Genomic DNA, 27,435 nt, shown 5'->3' on the forward strand with positions numbered 1-27,435 from the left:
CCCCCCCTTTTGCCCCTCCTTCCTGTCTGCCTACTATCAAAATTAAAGGCCACTAGTGCCGAAAAAATTGTAAAGAAAAAAAAAAAAAAGAACAAGTGAAAAACATTATTTCCAACTGTGATAACCTTAGGGTGACTTGAAACAAATGTCTGGGCCTCCATTGCAGCTGAAGTACAGTTTGCTAGCAATGAGCAGGTGACCAGAGTGACTGACCTGAGGATTTCCAGTCTACAGGGTGGTCTGTTAAGCCCAAAGGACAGAAGCTTCACTCCAGAATCCTGGAGGATGCTGTCACTCAGGTCCAGCTCTCTCACTTGTCATGATCGTGAGCTTAAAACTGAAAAGAAAGCTTCACAGCTTTTCTCTGAAAGCTTACAGCCCCCTAGTCTAAAGAGACAAAGGTGAGACAACTGCAGTGAACGATTAAATAAACTTATCTTAATGAATTATACGTGCAGAAGGTTGTTTGAAACTTTGACCACTGGCAGCAGCCTGAGAAGAGCCTCCTTTGAAGCAGAGTATTTCTTCAGGTCAAACATATCCAGATCTTCTCCTGATGAGAGTAAGATGAAGCCCAGGGCTGACTACTGAGCAGGAGACAGTTTATCTTTGGAGAGACATCCTGAACCCAGAGACTGACAACTAACCATTATGCATTCCCAGCCAGCCTTGGTCCCACATAGGCCTGGACTTCATGCATCTAAAACAAGTTTGGCTCCTTTCTGAGAAGACAAAACACTCACTTGAAGTCTCCAAGGTCCTCAGTGTGAGCCATTTAAAAACTGTTAAAGTGACCCTTCTTCCAGCATCAGAGGCTGTAGTCAAGCTAGAGGGACCAGCCAGCTCTCACACAGTGTTTTTATGGGGCTGGAGTACTAAACATTACAACATCTACGTTTATAACTGCTTTCAGAATAAAAGCATGCATCAGAGAGCAAAAGATATTTTAAAAACTTCAAAACTAACATCTACTGCTGTGACTGTGAAAGGTTCATCCACATGAGATATGGAGGTTCAAAATTAAAACCCCATAAACATGGGACCCTCTCAAATGTATAATGACCTAAAAAACTCTGTTATCTCAGGCTCATTGATGTCCAGGTTAGGAGGACACCATGTCAGTGTAAAAGTTTAATCTTCATGTAATATGGAATTTCAAAATGGAAGCAACACATTAATTATCATTTGAATATAAAAACTAATCCTGGGATTGTTTAAAGTAAATAATCTCCAGATGTCACTGAAAATGTTTCTGCCACATGTGATGTGGAATTTGAAAATTAAAGCATCACAAAAATATGAATCTTTCCTACAAACTGTTTAATCAACATATTAGTCACTATTTTAATAGAAAATTGGTTTTATCATGTCATTTCAAATTATTACCTTTTTGTTAGACGTTTGAAACTGGTTGAGGCTTTAAAGCCCGGCAACCCCAGAACGGGCCATGTTCTGGGGTGGCCGGGCTCTGGCACTCGGTGGTTTTGTCTGGCCTTCCCGGCTGCCCCGCGCCATTCCGGACCCTTTGTGGGATGCCTTGAGATGACATTGTTGTAAATAAGCGCTATATGAGCAAATAAACTGAACTGGAACTATCTCTGTAGTTATGCTGCTATAGGCTTAGGTTGCTGGAGGACATAATGACCACTTTCACCCTCTTCGCTACATTTACTCACACTACACTCCAATTTTGCATAATTTGCTGTTATTTCAGCTTTTAACTTTATGTTCTCTCTTTTCTCTTCCTTTATGCTACACCTGGCTTTACTCTGTGTCTACCTGTGGGACCTTTATGGAGGGGGACATCTGCCAAGCTTCTGCTGGCAACAACTTAATGCTCACCTTCTACAAATGATCCACTTGGCCCTGTCATTCAGTGTTTAACCCTTTCTCTCTCCTAGATATAGCAATTACCTGAGCTTCTACTGTGACTAACTCTACAGGTCCTTCTCAAAATATTAGCATATTGTGATAAAGTTCATTATTTTCCATAATGTAATGATGAAAATTTAACATTCATATATTTTTGAGTCATTGCACATTAACTGAAATATTTCAGGTCTTTTATTGTCTTAATTCGGATTATTTTGGCATACAGCTCATGAAAACCCAAAATTCCTATCTCAAAAAATTAGCATATTTCATCCGACCAATAAAAGAAAAGTGTTTTTAATACAAAAAACGTCAACCTTCAAATAATCATGTACAGTTATGCACTCAATACTTGGTCGGGAATCCTTTTGCAGAAATGACTGCTTCAATGCGGCATGGCATGGAGGCAATCAGCCTGTGGCACTGCTGAGGTCTTATGGAGGCCCAGGATGCTTCGATAGCGGCCTTTAGCTCATCCAGAGAGTTGGGTCTTGAGTCTCTCAACGTTCTCTTCACAATATCCCACAGATTCTCTATGGGGTTCAGGTCAGGAGAGTTGGCAGGCCAATTGAGCACAGTGATACCATGGTCAGTAAACCATTTACCAGTGGTTTTGGCACTGTAAGCAGGTGCCAGGTCGTGCTGAAAAATGAAATCTTCATCTCTATAAAGCTTTTCAGCAGATGGAAGCATGAAGTGCTCCAAAATCTCCTGATAGCTAGCTGCATTGACCCTGCCCTTGATAAAACACAGTGGACCAACACCAGCAGCTGACACGGCACCCCAGACCATCACTGACTGTGGGTACTTGACACTGGACTTTGGCATTTCCTTCTCCCCAGTCTTCCTCCAGACTCTGGCACCTTGATTTCCGAATGACATGCAGAATTTGCTTTCATCCGAAAAAAGTACTTTGGACCACTGAGCAACAGTCCAGTGCTGCTTCTCTGTAGCCCAGGTCAGGTGCTTCTGCCGCTGTTTCTGGTTCAAAAGTGGCTTGACCTGGGGAATGCGGCACCTGTAGCCCCTTTCCTGCACACGCCTGTGCACGGTGGCTCTGGATGTTTCTACTCCAGACTCAGTCCACTGCTTCCGCAGGTCCCCCAAGGTCTGGAATCGGCCCTTCTCCACAATCTTCCTCAGGGTCCGGTCACCTCTTCTCGTTGTGCAGCGTTTTCTGCCACACTTTTTCCTTCCCACAGACTTCCCACTCAGGTGCCTTGATACAGCACTCTGGGAACAGCCTATTCGTTCAGAAATTTCTTTCTGTGTCTTACCCTCTTGCTTGAGGGTGTCAATAGTGGCCTTCTGGACAGCAGTCAGGTCGGCAGTCTTACCCATGATTGGGGTTTTGAGTGATGAACCAGGCTGGGAGTTTTAAAGGCCTCAGGAATCTTTTGCAGGTGTTTAGAGTTAACTCGTTGATTCAGATGATTAGGTTCATAGCTCGTTTAGAGACCCTTTTAATGATATGCTAATTTTGTGAGATAGGAATTTTGGGTTTTCATGAGCTGTATGCCAAAATCATCCGTATTAAGACAATACAAGACCTGAAATATTTCAGTTAGTGTGCAATGAATCTAAAATATATGAATGTTACATTTTCATCATGACATTATGGAAAATAATTAACTTTATCACAATATGCTAATATTTTGAGAAGGACCTGTATGTGCTCTTTCAGACTGTAACCTTGAAAACTGGCTCAGTTTATCTGTTCTTTCTTTCTAGGTGAAACGACTAAAGGAGCTACATCCATTAACATTTACTTTTCCTTCCCATAGAAAGTACTCCTGGATCAGTGCTTCTTTGTTCTCTTTGTGTCTCTGCTCTGTTCTCTCAAACCTCCAGTCGGTCGTGGCAGATGGCCGCTCACACTGAGCCTGGTTCTGGTTCTGCTGGAGGTTTCAGAATGTATGTCCCTGACTTTTGTGAAGTGCCTTGAGACGACATGTGTTGTGAATTGGTGCTATATAAATAAACTGAATTGAATTGAATTAAAAGAGAGAAAATCAGCAAATAAAGTTGTCATTTTTGTGAGTGGGCATGGCTTATTTGATATCATCATTCAAGTTAATATGTTAAGGAGTCCTCACTGATGAATCACACAAAATTTGGTTAGGATCCGATGATGTATGAGGCAGATAAAGCAGTTGAAGTTTCCTAGGGCGCGCCGTTGATCCAAATTCCAATTTAATCTAGTAGAGTTGTTTCGGGGTTGACAAAGATCAATCTTATTTAGTCTGGAATAAATTGGACCATGCATTTGTGATTTAAAGCCAAACCTAAGGCTATGGTGTGATGTCACATTTCGCCACGCCTCCATGGTCATACCCTCCAGCCAAACCCGTCAGTACTGGAGAGAAACTTAGACCATCATGTTATCTGTCACTGGGGACAGTTTCATGTTGATTAAATGAAGGGGATAAAATATGGACCATCCAAAGTGAACCATTACACTTCTGGTTGTCAGGGGCAGGGCTTGGATGATCCCCAATGTCTTAAGAGCACACTGAGTGATGTTGAAGTCTGTAAGTCAAAAACTGTAGGAGTTCGCTCAGATACAACGTGTGTAAACGAGAGAAAATGGCGACTTTGATCCAAAATGGCCAATTTCCTCTAGGGTTTGGACAATGGGTCCAGGAGACATTTTTGTAGAACCTGAGAAGTCCAACAAGACCATCTTGTTATCTGTCAGTGGGGAAAGTTTCATGTTGATTAGGTGACGTGGGTCCAATTTGGACCTTTCAAAGCAAAACACAACACTTCCTGCTCTCAGGGGGCGGGCCTTCGATGATGTAAGGATTTGACCATTGAAGATTGTTCGGGGGCAGATGTGGATAAATACCAGAAGGTTTCATGTCTCTGCGATTTTCCTTGTAGAAGATGTAACAATTTGTTGTTTTATTTCTGTGAGACTATGTCAGGCTCCGCCCCTTCAACATTCTCATAATCTCACAAGTTTGTTAACTTTACATCCCCCATCTGTTCTGCGAAAACTGACCAAATTTCAAACCGACTGATCAAAATCTAAAGGACTTAAATCAAATATAGAAGCAATAAACGGCAAAATTGGGGTCAAAATTACGAATTCAATCCAAAATGGCCGACTTCCTGTTTGTTATAGAACGTGATTGCATCAGAGTTTTAGGTAGAAATCCTTCAAGTTATAGACCCATTTCACTAACATCATGTTTAGGTAAGATTATGGAAAGAATGATAACTGACAGGATTACATCTTATGTATAATGTAGAGGATTACTGTCAGCATATCAAAGTGGGTTTAGAAAAGGAAGAGGTACAATGGACTCTATTGTGTGTTTGGAATCAGATATTAGAAAAGCCCAAATTAATACGGAAATGGTGGCAGCGGAATTTTTTGATATTGAAAAAGCATATGATATGGTATGGAAGGATGGATTACTTATAAAACTACATAAAATGGGACTTACAGGAAGAGCCTACAATTGGATTAAAAAATTGTATTAGGTAGAGTTATTCAATGTAACATTAGTGTATGAAAAAAATACAAAATGCAATTAAATCTCTGGAGAATTGGGCTTATACTTGGGGTGTAAAATTCTCAGTAGATAAAACTAAAACAGTTGTATTTAGTAGAAAGAAGGTTGAACAAATTTATTTAAAAATGTATGGAAGACAATAGAAAAAGTAAGTAACTTTAGATTTCTTGGAATATTATTTGACTCAAAACGTCTATGGGGTGACCATATAAGATATATTGAGGGAAAATTTAAGAAAATTGTATATATAATAAGGTGCTTAACAGGATCAGATTTGGGGGCAGATAAAACTGTTCTAAAAACGATACATATCGCTCTAATAAGATCAGTATTGAATTATGGATCTGTAGTATATAAACAGGCTGCAAAAACAATGATTCATAAATTAGAGCTAATTCAGAATCAAGTGAGATTATGTTGTGGGGCTATGAGAACTTCTCCAAATGTGGTTGTACAGGAGGAAATAGGAGAGCTCCCTTTGCATCTAAGATATAAACAAGTTATGATGAATTATTTGACATTATTGCAAGGACATAGGGTAGAAAGACATCCAACAGTTAAACCTTTACAGCCGTGCTGGGAAAATCAAAGGGCAAAAGTAGACAGTTTTGCTTGGGCATCAAACATGTGGTAATCAAATGGGATTACAAGGGAAGAGATATAGCATTGCTGTACCCTATTCAGTTACATCTTATTGGTTGTTTCCTGGCATTAATGTTGATCTAGATATCCATAAAGAAATGCAGATTTATAAAGATAAGAGGAATTGGATATATATAGTACATCATAGATTTGAGAACACATACAGATCATTTTTTGTAATATATACAGATGGTTCTAAGGATTCAGAGTCAGGTAAAACAGGATTTGCATATTTTATTCCTGATCTAGACATATCATTGAAGCAAAGGACATCAGATCATTTAGCTGTCTTTACAGTTGAAATGATTGCAATTCTGATGGCGTTACAATGGGTAGAACAAACAGAATAGAAAGACTTCTTATCTGCTCAGATTCACTGTTCTCCTTGATGTCAATTATGGGTTTCTCATCCAAAAGCCATATAGATTTAGTATATGAAATTTATGACATTTCATTTAGACTTACACAATTTCATTTAATAGTTAAGTTCATGTGGGTTCCTGCTCATAAAGAAATAGAAGGTAATGAAGTTGCAGATCGTTTAGCCAAACAGTCTTTAAATCAAGATAGAATTACGGAAATTGCATTTAGTAAATCTGAAATAAAATCTGTTATTAAGAACAAAGTAAAATTAGAATGGCAGCAGCTTTGGGATGAGGGAACCAAAGGACAACATCTATTTCAAATACAAAAATCGGTAGGTAAAATGGAAGTAATTGGAGAATATCGAAAAGAACAGGCAGTCATAACAAGATTAGGATTAGGACATACACGATTAAATAAAACTTTACATATCTTGGGTAAACATCCAACAGGCAGATGTGATTGTGGAATGGATTTGAAAACAGTAGAGCATTTTGTAATTCAGTGTGAAAAATATAGGATGAGTAGAGAAAAATTAAAGCAAGAATTGAGGAAGTATAATATAGAAGCATTGAGAGTAAATGCAGTACTAGCTAAACATGAAATGATAAATACAGTATTTATAAAATTTTTAAGACCAGCGGGATTATTTGCAAGAAAATAAAATAGGTCAGTTAGATACTCTGGCTCACATTTCAGCACAGTAGATGGCGATAATGCATCTAAACGCCAAACAATCTCAAGAAGAAGAAGAAGAAGAATAGTTTTAGGTAGGGCTCGGGGAGTTCTACATGTTTACCGAATTTCATACATGTACGATAAAGTAAAGTCAATGAAGAGGCTCTTTCAACATTTCCGGGGGGGCGCTGTGGAGTCATTTTATTGCGACTTTGGCGAAACCTCCAAAATACGTAAATTTCACGCGCGACTGACGCCTCCAGCAAATTTGGTAACTTTTTGAAAATGTTAAAGCCGCCAAAAAGGTAATTAATTCGTTGTCCGAAAAAATAACAACATTGAACATTCGAATTACAGTAGCGCTTAGCTACTCGGGTCCAATAACAATATTTCCGGTTCCGCTGGCCCCGCCCCCTCTTCCCAAACACGTGGATCTCTTCCGGCTTCTTCATCCTTTGTTCCCTGTTCGTCAGCAGCCCAGAAGCGGGAGTGTTGATAAAGCTGTAAGAGAGCTGCAGCAGCAGCAGTTGATGAACTCTGGAAAGAAGTCCAGCAGCTTGAGGAACATCTGGTCAAAGAAACTGGAGGGAAGCAGGAGCTCAAACAGCGGCAGGACGCAGCAGAGGAAGAGACACCAGATGATGGATGATGTTTTCCAGCCCAGATTAGGTTTGGATGTTTCCTTCTTCATGCCAACTGTGTGGATGGTAGTTAAAGTTTAGGAGCCGTTTTCAGTCTGCTGGTGGATTATTCCTCTGAATTAGAACTCGTTGTTAGGATAGTGAAACATCAGCAGGAGCTTCTGGAGCCCAGCTCAGAAATACAGGTCCTTCTCAAAATATTAGCATATTGTGATAAAGTTCATTATTTTCCATAATGCAATGATGAAAAGTTAACATTCATATATTTTAGATTCATTGCACAATAACTGAAATATTTCAGGTCTTTTATTGTCTTAATATGGATGATTTTGGTATACAGCTCATGAAAACCCAAAATTCCTATCTCACAAAATTAGCATATCATTAAAAGGGTCTCTAAACGAGCTATGAACCTAATCATCTGAATCAACGAGTTAACTCTAAACACCTGCAAAAGATTCCTGAGGCCTTTAAAACTCCCAGCCTGGTTCATCACTCAAATCCCCAATCATGGGTAAGACTGCCGACCTGACTGCTGTCCAGAAGGCCACTATTGACACCCTCAAGCAAGAGGGTAAGACACAGAAAGAAATTTCTGAACGAATAGGCTGTTCCCAGAGTGCTGTATCAAGGCACCTCAGTGGGAAGTCTGTGGGAAGGAAAAAGTGTGGCAGAAAACGCTGCACAACGAGAAGAGGTGACCGGACCCTGAGGAAGATTGTGGAGAAGGGCCGATTCCGGACCTTGGGGGACCTGCGGAAGCAGTGGACTGAGTCTGGAGTAGAAACATCCAGAGCCACCGTGTACAGGCGTGTGCAGGAAATGGGCTTCAGGTGCCGCATTCCCCAGGTCAAGCCACTTTTGAACCAGAAACAGCGGCAGAAGCGCCTGACCTGGGCTACAGAGAAGCAGCACTGGACTGTTGCTCAGTGGTCCAAAGTACTTTTTTCGGATGAAAGCAAATTCTGCATGTCATTCAGAAATCAAGGTGCCAGAGTCTGGAGGAAGACTGGGGAGAAGGAAATGCCAAAATGCCAGAAGTCCAGTGTCAAGTACCCACAGTCAGTGATGGTCTGGGGTGCCGTGTCAGCTGCTGGTGTTGGTCCACTGTGTTTTATCAAGGGCAGGGTCAATGCAGCTAGCTATCAGGAGATTTTGGAGCACTTCATGCTTCCATCTGCTGAAACGCTTTATGGAGATGAAGATTTAATTTTTCAGCACGACCTGGCACCTGCTCACAGTGCCAAAACCACTGGTAAATGGTTTATTGACCATGGTATCACTGTGCTCAATTGGCCTGCCAACTCTCCTGACCTGAACCCCATAGAGAATCTGTGGGATATTGTGAAGAGAACGTTGAGAGACTCAAGACCCAACACTCTGGATGAGCTAAAGGCCGCTATCGAAGCATCCTGGGCCTCCATAAGACCTCAACAGTGCCACAGGCTGATTGCCTCCATGCCACGCCGCATTGAAGCAGTCATTTCTGCCAAAGGATTCCCGACCTAGTATTGAGTGCATAACTGTACATGATTATTTGAAGGTTTACGTTTTTTGTATTAAAAACACTTTTCTTTTATTGGTCGGATGAAATATGCTAATTTTGTGAGATAGGAATTTTGGGTTTTCATGAGCTGTATGCCAAAATCATCCGTATTAAGACAATAAAAGACCTGAAATATTTCAGTTAGTGGGCAATGAATCTGAAATATATGAATGTTAAATTTTCATCATGACATTATGGAAAATAATGAACTTTATCACAATATGCTAATATTTTGAGAAGGACCTGTATATGTACTGTACATCTAGGCTAAAGACAGTGGAGATGACGGTAGATGTCCAGAGAACACTCGTGCCCCCCTCCCTGGCAAAGTAGTCAGCTAATCTGCTGTGAAACAAATAAGCACATTGCACTTTTTTGTACTCACAAACTTGGCCATTAAAGTTGATTCTAATTTAACACTTTCCAGAACCACCTTTGGTCACAATTACAGCTGTAAGTCTTTTAGGGTGAGTCCCTGCTAGCTTTTCTCATCATTTCCCTGAAGGTTTTGCACATTCCTCTCTGTAAAAAAGCTCAAGTTCCTTAAGATGAGTCAGGGAGTGTCTGTGCACATTATCAGGTTTTGCCCCAGACACTTAAATTAATTTAGATCTGGACTGTGACTGGGTCATTCTAAAATGTTAATATGCTTCTTTGTTTTTCTGAAGAAAAGCATCCCAACAGCATGAAGCTGCCATCGTATGACCGTAGGGATGGAGTGGTCAGGGTGATGAACAGTGTTAGTGTAGCGCCTAACATAAAGCTTTTGGCAGTTTGATCAGTTTTAGTCTCATCTGAGTAGAGGACCTTCTTCCACATTTTTGCTGTATCTCCTACAAGCCTTGTAACAAACTCCAAACAGGGTTTCTCATTTTCCATCAACAGTGGCTTTCTTCTCACCACTTGGCCATAAAATGTATATTTGTGGAGTGCATAATAAGACTTGTCCTGTGGTCAGGTTCTCCCACCTGAGCTGAGGATCTCTGCATCTCCTCCAGAGTTGTTATAGTCACCTTGACTGTTTTTCTCATGAATGCTCTCCTTGTCCAAGCCAGTCGTTCAGGGCAGGGCTCTGCAACCTGTGGCTCCTGAGTCACAAATGGTTCTTTGGACCCTCCACAATGACTAAAGAAGTTGGGCTAAAATTGATAAAGAACCAAACCCATGTTTTTGAAATAATAAATGCAGGTTTTAGCAGTTATTCAGATTTTGTGAAATTAATTGCACTGAATTTCCCCAACAGAATGAAACTAAAACAACTGGTTATATATTTTAGATCTGTTGTTCTTGTCATTAGGTCATTTGTGTCATTGGTGTTTTTACATCATTTTCCACAAATATCAGCATCAGAGGAAAATGTGTCCATCCTCTCTTTTTCTCATTATTTTAGAACATAAAAATAAAATAGGTTCTTTAAAAATAAAAATACATTTTAACATAGTAGATATTTATCAGAAATTCTAAGTTGTCTTTTTACAAAAGGTTATGTAACATTTGTAGCTTTAAATGAGTTTTATTTAGCTGGTGTGAGAGTAAAAAACACTATTTGGATTGTAAAGGTTGCAGACCCCTGGTTTAAGGGGACAGCAATGTTTTGGACCAAACTTCTCACTGAATATGAAGTTCAATTAAATAACCTGGAACTGTTAAATATTCCTTTTGTTGCTGATGTAGAGAGAGCTCCTTCAGTGCATTTTATACTATCGTTTGCACGTCAAATATTCTGAACATAAAGCCACAAGCATGGAGTAACATGTGTTCCCTTCATTGAATAATAACGTTCATTGATATAAATGTGATACTTAATTTATAAATGAGTTGTAGCTTTCATTATTAACTCAGAATAGATCTGATGGGTTTTGATGCGTTTCCTTTAGAAACTGTCCTCCAATGCCGCCTGATGCGTATTTCACACATACCAAGAACTGTTTAGAGAACAAGTTGCTACAATCTAGTGGTTGATTTATGCTAAATCTTGTCTCCTTTTTCTTATCACTGTACTAAATATCTAAATCATGTTATTTCTGGTGTCTGTGTTATATTCATATGAACAATCTCTACTTCACAAACCATCTGCTTCACAGCAAAACTCAGGCAATTATGTTTTATATAATAGTGATTTAATTCAGGGGTTAAATATGAGATTCTGCACATGACCTAAACTGTCAGTTCTTGAGGTTCAGTTTTCTCTAAACTGCTGATCAGATGTTTTTCTCTAATGTGAATCTTTACCAGCTTAGAAACATGAAGTTAAAGTTGTTCATAATGCATGTAATGTGTTTCAGTGCTGCCAGCAGATGTTAAAGAAGAGGCTCCTGAAGAACAGAGTCCTGATGTGGATCAGCAGGAGCCAGAGCCCCGCCAGATAAAGGAGGAACAGGAGGAACTCTGGACCAGTCAGGAAGGAGAGCAGCTCACTGTGAAGGAGGAGACTGATACCAGGTTTCCATTAACTGCAGCTCCTATCAAGAGTAAGGATTTGTTTGTGTGTGTATCTCCTGTCTGGCAGCTAACAGTCTGGTGCATCTGGTTGTCTTTTATGATCAAAAGTAGATTTGCTTCACAAAAAGGAGGAAGAAATGAGACGTTTCTCTAGTTTCAGAGTTGACTTTATTAAATGAATGACATATATACATACAGTACATATCTGGGCCAGCAAACCTAATCCTGTGATGGAACACAATGTGACTGTTTTTCATTTAATAAGCTAAATTAAAATGTTCTCATTAAGCATTTATACTGTATTTGTGTAAAACTACTTGACTTCTAACAGTAACTTAGTAATGGTACAGAAATGTCATGATTCACTGCGTTTTATTCAGGACAAACAAGTGTATAAATTTTGGGGTTTGAGAGAACAGAGCAGAGACACAAAGAGAACAAAGAAGCACTGATCAAGGAGTACTTTCTATGGGAAGGAAAAGTAAGCGTTAATGGATGTAGCTCCTTTAGTCGTTTCACCTAGAAAGAAAGAACAGATAAACTCTGAGCCAGTTTTCAAGGTTAGAGTCTGAAAGAGAAAACATAGAGTTAGTCACAGTAGAAGCTCAGTCAATTGCTATATCTGGGAGATATTAAGGGTTAAACACTGAAAGACAGGGCCATGTGGATCATCTGTAGAAGGTGAGCATTAAGTTGTTGCCAGCAGAAGCTCGGACGATTCCCCTCTCCAGAAAGGTGTCACAGGTAGACACAGAGTCAGGCCAGATGTAGCTTCTAGGAAGAGAAAAGAGAGAACAAGGTTAAAAGCTGAAATAATAGCAAATAATGCAAAATTGGAGAGTAGTGTGAGAATGTAGCGAAGAGGGTGAAAGTGGTCATTATGTCCTCCAGCAGCCTAAGCCTATAGCAGCATAACTACACAGATAGTTTCAGTTCAGATTATTTAGTTAAACGGTGCTTATTTACAACAATGTCGTCTCAAGGCACCTCACAAAGGGTCCCACTGATGGTCATTGTTATACTAAAAACCACAAGGATTGGGATACCTCTCTCTGTCAGACTGATTATAACCATTGGAAAAGAGAAGGGGTCACACAGGTAGCAGAAATGGAGGGTGTGTTTGCACCTCAACCATAACTGAGCCGGTTTAGGCTAAACCTGACTCTCCCTTACTCCAACCAACAGGGAGGGAAGAAGACGGAGGTAAAAATAAGGAAGGTAGCTCAGGATAAACTAAGCCACTCTAACTATAAGCTTTATCAAAAAGGAAAGTTTTAAGCCTAGCCTTAAAAGTAGACAGGGTGTCTGCCTCACGGACTAAAGCTGGGAGCTGGTTCCACAGGAGAGGAGCCTGATAACTAAAGGATCTGCCTCCCATTCTACTTCTAGAGACTCTAGGAACCACCAGTAAACCTGCAGTCTGAGAACGAAGTGCTCTGTTAGGAACATATGGAACAATCAGATCTCTGATGTATGATGGAGCTAGATCATTAAGGGGTTTATATGTGAGGAGGAGAATTTTAAATTCTATTCTGGATTTAACAGGGAGCCAATGAAGGGAAGCTAAAATAGGAGAAATATGATCTCTCTTTTTAATTTTCATCAGAACTCTTGCTGCAGCATTTTGAATCAGCTGAAGGCTTTTAACTGCATTTTGTGGACATCCTGATAGTAAAGAATTACAATAGTCCAGCCCTGAAGTAACAAATGCATGGACTAGTTTTTCAGCGTCACTCCTGGATAGGATATTTCTAATTTTGGCAATGTTCCGGAGGTGAAAGAAGGAAATCCTAGAAACCTGTTTAATATGGGATTTAAATGACATGTCCTGGTCAAAAATAACACCAATTTGTTTTACTTTATTACCGGAGGTCAATTTAATGCCATCCAGGTTAAGTGATTGACTAAGCAGTTTCTTTTTTAAAGACTCCGGTCCAAAGACGACAACTTCTGTCTTGTCTGAATTTAGAAGCAGAAATTTTAAAGTCATCCAAGTTTTTATGTCTTCAAGACATGCTTGTAGTCTATCTAACTGGTTGGGCTCATCAGGATTTATGGATAAGTAAAGCTGAGTATCATCAGCATAACAGTAAAAATTGATCCTATGCTGCCTCATCATTTTACCTATTGGAAGCATATATATAGTAAAGAGAATTGGCCCAAGTACTGAACCCTGTGGTACTCCACAATTAACCCTGTAGTTTAAAGACGATTCATCATTTACATGAACAAACTGGAATCTGTCACACAAATAAGATTTAAACCAGCCTAGCGCTGTTCCCCTGATCCCTACAGCATATTCCAGCCTTTCTAAGAGAATATTGTGGTCGACTGTATCAAATGCAGCACTGAGATCTAACAGAACCAGTACAGACACAAGTCCATTATCTGAGGCCATAAGAATATCATTAGTGACTTTCAGCAGAGCTCTTTCAGTGCTATGATGAGCTCTGAAGCCTGACTGAAACTCTTCAAACAGGCCATTGCTGTGTAAATGCTCACACATTTGATTAGCAACTATTTTCTCAAGAATGTTAGATACAAACAGAAGATTGGATATAGGTCTGTAATTTTTCGAGTCATCTAGATCAAGCGAAGGTTTCTTAAGTAATGGTTTAATTACAGCTACCTTAAAAGCTTGTGGTAAATATCCATTTACTAAGGATAGAAGTGGTGACAGATGTCATAGTAAGTACAACGGGCGGCTAGTGAAGCTGAGGGCCAATGCAGCCCGGTCTCCTGGGGTTTTCTTGACCTAGTTTGGATCGGTTCCTTGACTGTGCAATTTGCCTTCCCTGGATCCTGTGTATTCGTTGCTGTTGTCTGCTTGGATCAGGTGTTCTATCCCCCTTGCCCCATTCCTTTACATCTGTGCTGGCAAGGTGTGTCAACCTCGGGAATCTGCAGATTTCACCTGCTTCTCCAACTGCTGCTTCTCCGGACCCAGTACCCATCAGGATTGCTCTGGTGAAGGCAATATCCATCATTAACAAAACTTTTATCCTTAAGTATTGTTTCCCGACCCAGGATTTTGACTTTCTCTGCTTGACTGAAACATGGATTTCTACAGGTGAGTCCATGTGTTTTGTGAATTATTCCACCACTGCTGCTCATATTTTAGTGCCCTAAAGTCCTTGAGTGATTTTATATTTATGTGAAAGACTGTTGAGTCGGTCTTTTTTAAAACTTAATGGTTCTGTTAACCTCTCCTTGGTGATCTCAGTGGCATTGGGGCATTGATGATTTCACCAAAGAAATTTCATAAATCTAGAGGAGCCTGAGCTTTTGCAGCTACGGCTTCTAAAATGTAAAATTAGCTGCAGCTGTAGGTTAGGCAAGCTCCATCTTTGCTGTGTTTAAAACTAATTTAAAAACAGACTTTTTCTTGTTTCCACCAATTAAATCCAGCTTATACTATTAAATACTTCCTCAGTGCCTGGAATTTTTTGTAGAGAACGTCTAGATCTTGTTTTGTTCTTGTTCTGTCTGACAGAGTAGCACTCAGAATTGTTGTGAGTGCAAAGAAAAAGCCCAAAAAATTTACTTTCACATGTGAAGCATTACGGCTTTCGTTATAAAGCTCGTACTCATCTTCCACCTCATACCCGTCGCGGGGTCAGAGGCGCCCAGATTTCCCTCTCCCCAGGCACCTCGTCTAGCACCTCTTTGGGAAGCCCAAGGCATTCCTGGGGCTTGGAGAGACATAGTCCCCCCAGCGTGTCTTGGGGCATCCCCTGAGTTTCCTCCTTGCACTATGCAAAGGGACAGAGTCAAACCCATGTTCAAAGTTTTCTATTTGAAGCCCTTTTGGTAGGAAGTGGATATTTTGTGTTAATTAGGCCCGAGCAGGAAAACTGCAAACTGCGAGCAGGAAAACTGCAAACTGCAAGGGTAATCGCTCGAATTCTTATTATTCTTTTTTCCGGGGACTTTTGGCGGGGCAATATGGGGACTTTGCCATACCCCAAAACTCACCAAATTTTACCCAAAATTGTCCCCTGCGTGAAATTTTTGTTCTTTAATGTCGTCAGTAAATAACGTGAGATAGCCCGAACCATAAGTCATAGAGATCTGAAATTCGGCACAATGCTAGAACTCCTCTAAACAAAAAAATAAGTCTCTTGGGGGTATGCCCTAAAATGCACAGGAAGTCGGCCATTTTGGGTCAAAGGCCGACTTTTTCCCGTTTCTCACTTTTACTCACCTCAAACTTTAACGAACTTCTCCTAGGGATTTTGAGCTATCGGGTTCATATTTGGTCAACATGCAGTTAAGGTATGGGGGATTAAAAGTTATCAAAATCGTGAGTTTTTGGCCATGTTTAGGGGGCGTGGCCGGGGCACGAACTTGGCGTTTGCGCCACAAGTTAAAAATTGCAATAACTTTCCCAAATAAATTCCAAGTCACACCAAAGATGGCATGAAGGAGGGCCATCGGGTTCGCGACAATCCTATGGGGTCATATGCTGACATCATCAAAGCCACGCCCCCTCAGAACAGGAAGTCACTTTTTTCACTTGGAAAGGTGCCTCTCTGACCCTATTGACCCAATCAACTTCAAACTGTCACAAGACAGATAACTAGTGGGTCTATCTTTGATTGAAGCACAGTGAGTTTTCATAAAAGGGCGTGGCCATGGCAGCGCAGCAAACTCAGACGTCACGCCATAGCCATACGTTTGCCTCTAATTTCCACATACATCATCTCATCTGCAACAAATTCAATGTGATTTAACCTTGTCCAGTCCCCAACAGAAATCTGATGACATATTTGGTGGGTGTGGCCTAATTCGTCCACAGCGCCCCCTAGAAAATGTCAAAAAATCAGCCCCAAGCCATGCTTTGACCGAGGAATCTGAAATTCGGTACACATATCTAACTTCACAGGACCTACAAAAAACTCTTAGAGCATTGGTCCAAACCCCACAGGAAGTCGGCCATTTTGGATTGAAGTTGCCATTTTGACCCTGTTTTGGCCGTTTCTAACCCGCATATCTGAGCGAACTCCTCCTACAGCTTTTGACTTAGAGACTTGAAAATCACTCAGTATACTCTTAAGGGATTGGGGATCAAAAGTTATCAAAAGCTTTTTGATACATGAAAGCGTGTGGGCGTGGCCACGCCTCAAAATATGACTTCTTGCCATAAAACACTAAATTGATATAGTTCCTACAAGGAAAGTCACAGAAAAATGAAACCTTCTGGTATTGATCTGCCTCTAGGCCTCAACAATATTCACTGATCAGATGCTGACATCATCGAAGCCCCGCCCCCTGAGAACAGGAAGTATCACGTTTTCCTGTACAGAGTCAATGTTTGATGTTCTTCACCTAATCAATGTGAAACCATCCTAAGTAACAGATAACATGATTCTCTTACACAGTTGACAGTACTTACTGCTTTAGCTGGAGGGTGTGAATATGATGGCGTGGCAAATTCTGATGTCACGCCACGGCCATACGTTTGCCTCTAAATTACACATGCATGGTCCCGTTCACTCCAAACTGAATATGCTTGATTTTTGTCAGCCCCCAAACAGCTCTATTGGATTACATTTAAATTTGGATCAATAGTGCCCCCTAGGACACTTCAAGGGCTATATCTCCCTCATTCATCATCGGATCCACTTGAAATGTAGTATACATGATCATGAGTTAATGATGGACATTTTGACACAGTCAATTGATGATGTTGTTTTAGCCCCGCCCACAAACAAACAAGCGACTGCAGCGTCCTTCTGGAAGGTCCGATTTACTCGAAATTTTGAATGCTTTTTGCCAGACCGAAACTCTGCATGACCGAAGATCATATGACATGTTGCTCACAGTACCACTTAGTGACGACGTGTTGAAGTGACGCAGTGTCATCGTCGGTGGCGTGTATGAGGTGATGCCAGGCTCCTGCGGTCGCTCAACAGCCCGAGTTGCGCTGAGGGGTGCGAGGGCCTTCAAAGCTGCTTGCAGGTTTCTAGTAGTTTGATTTGTTTCTAGTTTTGCTTTACGTAGTTTGCCCAGCATTTCGACTTCTTTCAATGCTTCTAACAAGTTAATGGTTTCCTCTAATTCCTGACTATTCTCTTTTTTCTTATGTGATGAGAATTAGATTATTTTGTCTCTCATCAGTGCTCTCCTTGCTTTCCAGAGAACATGTGTTGATGTCCCAGTCAAGTCATTATACTCAATATATGAAGTCCAACCATCTTTAAAATATTTATAAAATCTTCATCCTTAAGCAATGTTGTATTAAATCTCCAGATTTTACTTTGAGGGTTTTGCTTATTTAGTAGAGTCAAAGAGACAGGAGCGTGACCGCTGACAGCTATAGGGTGTATCTCAGTGTCTGAAATATCAGTCAACAGCGAGATGCTGACTAAAAAATAATCCAGAAGAGAGTAAGAGTGATGGACATGTGAGAAGAAAGTATATTTTCCATAATCACTCATGTACTGTTTAACTATATGTATTGATTGCCAACTGCGCCGTGTCCCTGTTGTCGTCGGTCTGTCCATTTCTTCATTCAGACCAATGTTAAGATCACCTTCAAGAAGAAGTGAGCAATAATAAGGAGGCCCAACTCACATCCACCAGTGTAAACATGCTGAGGTGTGCTTTACATTAGATTACAATTGCCAGTTTATCTAAACTCTTATCTAACCAGTATTACATGTTTTAGACTGACCTGTTGTTGCTCGGAGTGATTTTCCGGTCCCTGAACCACTGACTATTAAAATAATATTTATCTACACCCACTGTAGCTCTGGTGCCTTTGGTGATAAATTTCTTCCTGATTGGGAATAATACTTGCTTCCGATCAAGGATCTCCTTTGGAAACTTGTCATTAACCCTGAAATCCTTAACCCGTAGCTCTCTGCCCTGACGTCTGACCTGCTCTTTTAGCTTGCAGTGCCTGAATTTTGCTACAATAGGCAGAGGCTGGTTGTTATCGGGCTTCTTACCCTGGAGCTGGTGAACACGATGGAATGTGATGACAGCTGTGTCATTCCATTGGTTAGTTTTTTCTTATTTTTTTATATTATCCCTCAGCGTTTGGAAACGTGCTATAGAAATAAACTTGCCTTGCCTAAACTTGCCTTACGTAGGTGGTGACAAGTCTATGCATATTTTCATATATCTATGACATATATCTAAACATATTCTATGTTTGGCTTGAATTTATTGGCTTGTTTTACCTAAGTTGGACATACTGGTTTGTCTACCAGTTACTTACGCACAGCTCTTGCTAGACCTCGTCGTTTATTACGCTCTCCCCTGGATCTAAACACATAGCTCTGCAAGCTATCCAAAGGCTACTCCTCAAGATTGTTGTGGAGGAAAAAATTAAACTGTATTTTAAAGTTTGAATTTATTTAGATATTTGACTTGGTGGCCTGTTTTACTGAGTTAGATTGTGTTTAGTTACACTCTGCCATGTGTACATGTTACAGAAAACAAAAACAAAAAAAGGAATTTTATTTTCACTGTGCTATTTTTGGCTCCCATTTAAATTATTCAGTTTTGTTTTTCTCTCCAATTGGGTACACAGCTCTCTAAATATTTGATTGTTAAAGGTAGCTGGTGTGTTAGCAATGCATCGGTTTACTACTCCTAAATTTCCTAACGGTAGAGGTGTTTGGTTCAGCGGTGATGCTGACAGTGGAGCTGTTGGACATTCAAAGGTCGCAAATGATGGTTGTGCTGAATCAGGGCTAGGTCAGAGCCAGGGTTGTACTTCTATTGATGAGTTCACAAGGGAGGTTCCCCCAACTTCGACACCCCTCAGTGATGTTGACCCCCTTCATCACCTTAAAGACATGGTTGGGCAGTTGGGTGCTCAAATTGGTGAATATAAACTAATGTCAGCTGGTGTCATAAATATGAACAATGAACCCCAGCCTACCTTTGTCACTCAGAATTCACACTGTGACAGTAACAGACATGACCTACCTCATGTGACAGTCCATGTTAAACCTGATGGAGTACTCCAAACTTATAGAGGTGACAACACTGACAAATGTTCAGTTCAAGACTGGATTGACTTGACTAAAATGTACCTCAGAAAACAAGGCATACCTTCCTGTGGTCAAGGAGAAGAGGTCATTTAATGGTCAAAGCCAAAGATGTGGTGCAGATTGCCACGTGTAGTGATCCTTCACTTGATGTTAAGAATAATCCTGAGCTGACATTTGATGTCCTTCTCCATTACTTCAGTGAAGCTCCCTCATGTCTCCTTCTTGCTGACTTCTATGCTACTCTGCCTAAACTCAAGGAGAACCCTGTTGACTATTGGATAAGACTAAACAAGGCAGCAGACCTAGCTCTTGACGGCCTGCTTAAACATTGAAAGCAGACAGAGAGCATGAATGATGATGTGGCTCTCATGTTCGTCAAACACTGCCCTGACCCAGAGTTATCCTGCACTTTAAAGTGTAAGCCAATTCATGAGTGGATGTCATTTGATGTTCAGCTAAGGATTGATGACTACCAGAGAGTTGAGGGCAGCTGGCAGAACCATTAGTGCTCAACAGCTGAGAAGTCATGTCACCATCGCCTCCCCTGAGCAGCCCAGCCCAGCATTGCCTAGCCTGGCAGCAACTGAGCATTGTCACACTCCTAGCTAATTTCCTTCACCCTCCTTTCTCCAATCTCAATGGTATGTAAATCAACTTTCGTGCACCTCTCCAGCGTCTGTCTCCTGTCAGGGTGGCCCCCATGATGATAGAAACTGAGACTCCGTACCAGTTGTGACACAAAATCTTCAACATTCAGAGGAGAGACTCCTCACTCGCATGGTCGACATGTTTCAGCAGATGATGGAGAGAATTCAGCAGCGCAACACTTTTCATCCTACTCGGGGTGGGAGGTTCTGGGGTGCACATCACGAGCGACGCACCAGAGAGACAGGTTGCAAAGTCTGTAATGAATTAAGTCACACTAATTCTTCGCCCTGCATGTCTGAGAGACTGTTATTTGCCTGTTTTGCTCTGGCTACACCAAACTGAACTGCTCTGTAAATAACTCTTCCCAACCCTGGTCTGGGGGAAACAGGTAGTCCTGTATTCGGAGGTAGGCTGTACAGGTCACACCATAAACCCAAATTGATGACATGTCTGACACTGAAACTGTATGCACATCAGAGAAAGACTGATGTAGTGACTCAGGAGTTGTTGTTTATCAGAAAGTTCACAGAGTTGGCAGCAGCAACAGTCTTTTCTACACTTTTGTGAACATGGGTGGGACATTTAAGATGGGTGGGATGCTGGACATTGGTTCAATGGCCTGTAGCATCAGTGAGGCAGCTGAAATGAAGCTTAGAGAGGCTGGAGTGATAACAGACCAAAAAACTAATTGATGTGGATGTGGTCCTTGTTGGATGTGGTGGACTTCGAGTTGAGTCTAAATGTGCTTTTGATGTACAGATGGAAGTGTCTCCTTCAGTCTTTACAAGGCGGTTTTATACAGATACAAAGCATTGTTGTGTATTTATGTCCTCTTGACCAATTTAAATCATCGTTCTCATTTACGTAAACCTTCTTGGCACCTACAACATTGCTTTTCTCTACTTTTCCGGGAATACACTCCAGCCAGACATCTGGAAAAAATCCAGTTGGCCTACGTGACAGTCTATAATAACATTCTCATCAGTTATCTGGTTGCTGGACAATAATGTCGAGGTGACCTGGCAGCAATTAGAGGTATCACAACTTTCCTGGCAGGACTGCAACAACAAGCTCTTATCATTCCTTATTCCCTTGCTATTTCCTTTTTTGGTCATACAGGAATTGAGGTCCAGGAATAGTCTGCCTGAGACACACAAACAATTTTATACAACACAAAATGCTTCCACAGCAGCACAGTCATGGCAGAGCTCACATCATCCCTCTCAGCACCCAGGGGCGTTTTGGATGCAAAGATTGTCACTACATTCTGGGGAGACAGATGGGTCCCACTAAAGCTTATCAATACGTCTGACAGGTCTGTGTTGTTGAGACGCAACACAAAACTAGCTGATACCTACCCAATTATAGCGCTAGAGGACATGGTTGGTGAAGAGTGCTCAGAGGTTCCACTTGCTAGTTGTATTCAATCTGCCATGTCACCCACTACAGAAGCTAGTTTGGCCAAAGACAGGCTCAGATCGGTTGGGCTAGGTGATGTCGATATCGAGTCTTCTGAGGTTTCTGAGGGTTGCAGGACAAGAATGGCTAACCTTGTTTGAAGTATGTGGGTTTATTTTCCTGCCACCATCTTGACTGTGGGGAAGCAAATGGCTTTGTGGATCGCATAACCCTCTGACAACAGATCTTTCCGGCTCCCATACAGGCTGGAAGAACGGAAGATCATCAGAAAATCCACAAGTGAATATGCTAAACCTCTTGTTCTTGTGTGGAAGAAAAATGGAGATCTCTGTATCTGCACAGACTTTCACTGGCTGAACAAGAGAACCCTGAAGGATGCCCATCCCCTTCCTCATCAAGCAGATTGTCTGGCAACACTGGGTGGAAACAGTCTGTTCACTACAATGGATTTGACCTCTGGGTTCTACAATATGCCGCTCCACGAGGACGACAGGAAGTGTTCAGCCTTTCCCACTCCTATGGGCTTATATGAATACAACCGTCTGCCGCAGGGTCTCTGCAACAGTCCTGGGAGCTTCATGCGCATGATGATGAGCATATTTGGAGACCAGAACTATCTCAGCCTATTGTGCTATTTGGATGACCTGTTGATGACCTGTATGAGGAGACTGCTTTGCAGCATTTGGAGATGGTGTTTGCTAGGCTGCGTAATCATAATTTGAAACTAGCCCCGAAGAAGTTTCTTCCTCAGCAGATCTGTCAAGGTTCTTGGCCACATCGTTGATGAGAATGGTGTTTCGACTGACCTTAGTAAGGTTGAGATCATCACAAATATGACAGCAACTCAACTCATGGAACCAGATGGTGTGAACCCATCTCAGAAGTGGACAAGATCATTTCTGGGAATGGTCAACTACTACCAACACTTTATGCCCAGGTATTCTGCCATCGCCAAGCCGCTGTTTGATCTCTTAAAGGGTGAAAAAAGGAAAGGCAATGGCAACCAAAATGAACTGCCAACCAGAAGGTTGCATGCTTCTGACTGGACAATGAATCAGGAACAAGCCTTTAAACAACTGAAATCCTTGCTGACACAATGCGTCGTCTTGGCTCACCCGGATTTCACCCGTCCTTTTGTGCTGTCCACTGATGCATCTCTGGATGGCATTGGTGCTGTTCTGTCTCAGGTTCAGGAGGGCGAGACACAAGCCAGACCCATTGATTTCGCCAGCAAGTCTTTGTCCCAGTCACGAAAGAACTACCCAGCTTACCGGTTGGATTTTCTGGCCTTGAAATGGTCTGTCTGTGACAAGTTCAGCCACTGGCTGAAAGGCCACAAATTCACAGTTTGGACTGATAATAATCTATTAACTCATATCCTGACAAAGCCGAAGTTAGACGGCTGTGAGCAACGCTGGGTGGCTAAATTGGCAAGTTACGACTTCGACATTAAATACATCCCGGGTCAACAAAACGTGGCCGATGCACTGAGTTTTGTGCCATTTATTCAGGAGAGTGTTGACCGCAGGCTGCCCTATGCCAGTCTTCTTTTTAAGGTTAGGGATATGTCAAACATTTCTGTCCAGAAAGCCTTTCAATTATCCAGTGGTCATAATGAACCCTCTTCAGGGAGTGTCAACACCCAATCAGCATGCAGCCCACAACAAATGCTCCCTCAGTATATTACAAGGGAGGATGTGTCTGCTGCTGTATTACACTCACACATTGAGTGGGATGCTGGTCCAAGAGCTCGTGCTGTTGAAATCTTACAGCATCTGCCTCAGTTCATTCCATCTGGCCAGGACACCTTGCCTGTCTACACTGAAAGTGAACTCCGTGACAGACAGTTGTAAGACAGAACTGTCTCTTGTGTTCTGTACTATGTTGAGAGATGTAGTAGGCCCTTGAGAAGAGAGAGGTTTAAAGAGTCTGCTTCTGTAACAAAATATTTAAGACACTGGGATAAGCTAACAGTACGAAATGGGGTGTTGTACAAGATTTCTAGGGACCAGAAAACCAAGGGGAAGAGATTCCAGTACATTGTACCTGACTCGCTCAAGACTGACCTGCTTCATGGTGTTCATTACAGAGCAGGTCATCAAGCTCAGTTCAGGAGCCTCAGCTTGATGAGGCAGATGTTTTTCTGGCTGAACCTTGACAGGGATGTCAGAGACTTTGTTCAACATTGTCAGCAATGCATTGTTAGTAAGACCATTGAGCCTGCGGGTAGGGCTCCATTGGAAACCATAACATCAACCGCGATCCTTGAGCTTGTATGCATCGATTTTTGGTCTGCCCAAGATTCCAGAAACAAATCTGTTGATGTCTTAGTGATTACTGACCATTTTACAAGAATGGCTCAAGCATTTCCATGTAAAGACCAGACAGCAAAGCAGGCGGCGAGGGTTCTGAACTGCTGAGGGAGCAGAGTGCATGGAAAAGGTGACTAGAAGTGAATTAATAAGTTTTAATCCTTCTACAGAAACAAACACCCAGAAACCATTTGACTGAGCTGTCTGCTTTCATAACCTATACCAACACAACCCGTTACATACAGATACACAACTGTGTCAAGATCCCAATCCAAACTGGACAGTTGAGACGAGCTGTTTTTAAAACTATTCAGCAGCAAAGTTTCTCTTCTGTGGTTCATCTTAGATTTGCTGTATATTGTATTTACTAAGTGTTTCAGTGTCTCGTTGCTGAAAAGCGTTATATAAATAAACTTACCTTACCTTACCTAAGGTAAAAATAATTGAAAAGTTTTATACATTATGTACAAAATTATAGCTATACTGTATTTTTTATCAGCAATGTAATAACTATTCTCTTTCAGCTTTAAAGAAAGGCAATTCAATCACTGGATATCGAAGTGCTTTAAAAATTCATATTTATACCATGACACAGTGAAACCATAATATTTACATTAAGGTTATCACACCATTGTGGCCTCTCTGATTTTACCTACTGTACTGTTCACTGATAATATTTATCAGATTCTTTTCCCTAGTTTTAATCTTTATCATCTTTGTAACATTGTAAAGATAAAGTTGTTCATAATGCATGTAATGTGTTTCAATGATGTCTGCAGATGTTAAAGAAGAGGCTCCTGAAGAACAGAGTCCTAATATGAACCAGCAGGAGCTGGAGCTCCTCCACATAAAGGAGGAACGTGAAAGAATCTGGGCCAGCCAGGATGGAGAACAACTGAATGTGAAGAAGGAGACTGATGATACCAGGTTTCCATTTACTGTTGTTCATATGAAGAGTGAAGAGGATGAGGAGAAACCTCTGTTCTCTCAGCTTCATCAACATCAAACAGAAGATAGAGATCTTCCAAGCAGCAGCTCAGCTGACCAGATAAAAGGAGAAATTAAAGAAGAGGACTGTGGGACAGCAGAATCCAGCAGGAACCCAGATCCAAATACTCATGGAAACACTTCCAACTATTCAGAAACTGAAGAGAATGATGTGAACCACCATAAATCTGAGCTTAAAAATTTGTCAGACTCTGAAACTGAAGACAGTGAGGAGGATTGGAAGGAGAGCAGGACTCCAGGGTCAGGCAGAAACGCTGTCAACAAATCTTTGAGCTGCTCTGAGTGTGGAGGAAAATTTGCTAACAGACGCTCTCTTCAGAGTCACATGACATGTCATCCAAGATTAACGTCTTCAGATTGTTCTGGTAGTGAGACGTGTTTCAGAGAAAAGAAAAACATAGATTCAATGACGAAGTTTCAGACAGGTAGTAAAGATTTTAACTGTGGTGATTGTGGTAAAAGTTTTAATTTGAAACAAAATCTCAAAAGGCACACAAAAGTCCACACAGTGGGGAAACCCTTTAGTTGTGATGCATGTGGAAAGAGATTTTCCCAGAAGTCAAGTTTATACATACACATGAGAATCCACACAGGAGACAAACCCTTTAGTTGTGGTGAATGTGGAAAAAGATTTTCCCAGAAGTCAAGTTTATACATACACATGAGAACCCACACAGGAGACAAACCCTTTAGTTGTGGTAAATGTGGAAAAAACTTTTCCCAGAAGGCCAGTTTAGACAAACACATGAGAATTCACACAGGAGACAATCCCCTGAGTTGTGATGTTTGTGGAAAAGGATTTGCCTGGAAGTCAGATTTAACCAGACACATGAGAACCCACACAGGAGATAAACCCTTCAGTTGTGGTAAATGTGGAAAAAATCTTTCCCAGAAGGCCAGTTTAGACAAACACATGAGAATCCACACAGGAGACAAACTCTTTGGTTGTGATACATGTGGAAAGAGATTTTACCAAATGTCAGTTTTAGACAAACACATGATAATACACACAGGAGACAAACCCTTTAGTTGTGATGTTTGTGGAGAAAGATTTGCCTGGAAGTCAGCTTTAATCAGACACATGAAAATCCACACAGGAGACAAACCCTTTGGTTGTGATACATGTAGAAAAACATTTGCCAGGAAGTCCAATTTAGACACACACATGAGAATCCACACTGGAGACAAACCCTTTAGTTGTGATGTTTGTGGAAAAAGATTTGCCTGCAAGTCAACTTTAACCAGACATGTGAGAATCCACACAGGAGACAGTCCCTTTAGTTGTAATGTTTGTGAAAAAAGATTTGCCTGCAAGTCAAATTTAGACACACACATGAGAATCCACACAGGAGACAAAGCCTTTAGTTGTAATGTTTGTGAAAAAAGATTTGCCTGCAAGTCAAATTTAGACAATCACATGAGAATCCACACAGGAGACAAAGCCTTTAGTTGTGATGTATGTGGAAAACTATTTGCCTGGAAGTCAGCTTTAACCAGACACGTGAGAATCCACACAGGAGAAAAACCTTTTGGTTGTGATGCATGTGGAAAAACATTTGCCAGGAAGTCCAATTTAGATGATCACATGAGAATCCACACAGGCGAGAGAAGCCCTTCGGTTGAGATGCTTTTGTTATAAGATTATACGAAAAGTCAAATCTAAAGCGACACTGAATAACTCACAGAGGAACTAAACCGTCAAGCTGTGATGCTTGTGCAAGTCATCTTTAAACTGACAGACTAGATCACTCTTAACCCACCACACACGGCAGGATTATCTCATAAGATTATCTTGATAGCTAGCACCAGGATCGAGCATGTCGGAAGATCGGGATGAAAATCGGCATAAATTCCTGCCGTGTGAACCTGGCACTACTTACCTTCTAATTTGCATTGTGACTGGTTGTTTGAACATATACCAATTGTTGTCCTTAATTACTTTTAAAACTAATTTGACCTCATTTCCAGATTCCTCAAAATAAATCTTGGTTCTTAAACCTAAATATCAACACTGAACTGTGACATCATTGCATCAATTGTATTGGTCCCCTTTTATTTGTATATAGTTTCATTAGTTTCTGTATTCCTTCATGTTGCTTGGTAGTTTTAGTTTAATGGTTCTAGTCTAGTATTTTGTTAATTGAAATATTTTAACTTGGAGTTTAATTGTTTTTGTTAATAAATTCTTAAATTTTGAGGAGACGTTTTTGCGAATTTATTCCATATGTGTGCAGAGTTTGTTGTTCAGTAATGCCAGTACTCGAATCACTCTTTCATCTATTTTTCTAACATCACCGCCATATTCAGCTGGTTATCACAGGACAATACTTGATAGAC

At 41.1% G+C, this 27,435-nt stretch overlaps 3 protein-coding genes across 8 annotated transcripts in view; 2 read left to right on the forward strand and 1 right to left on the reverse strand.

Annotated features, from left to right (window-relative positions):
• The window catches only part of LOC124861426 (gastrula zinc finger protein XlCGF57.1-like), a 1,067,819-nt gene that overhangs the window by 727,773 nt on the left and 312,611 nt on the right, over positions 1-27,435 (reverse strand). The gene's annotated exons all lie outside the window — the stretch shown is intronic.
• LOC124861417 (gastrula zinc finger protein XlCGF57.1-like) overlaps positions 1-27,435 on the forward strand; it is a 364,644-nt gene that overhangs the window by 300,641 nt on the left and 36,568 nt on the right. The gene's annotated exons all lie outside the window — the stretch shown is intronic.
• LOC124861441 (zinc finger protein 260-like) lies at positions 7,527-27,295 on the forward strand. Its single transcript, XM_047355227.1, has 3 exons — positions 7,527-7,745; positions 11,549-11,734; positions 24,870-27,295. The coding sequence occupies exons 1-3, from the start codon at positions 7,607-7,609 to the stop codon at positions 26,735-26,737; spliced, it is 2,193 nt and encodes a 730-aa protein (XP_047211183.1). The 5' UTR covers positions 7,527-7,606; the 3' UTR covers positions 26,738-27,295.

Source organism: Girardinichthys multiradiatus, chromosome 24 (assembly GCF_021462225.1).
Source record: "Girardinichthys multiradiatus isolate DD_20200921_A chromosome 24, DD_fGirMul_XY1, whole genome shotgun sequence".
Lineage (NCBI taxonomy): Eukaryota > Metazoa > Chordata > Actinopteri > Cyprinodontiformes > Goodeidae > Girardinichthys > Girardinichthys multiradiatus.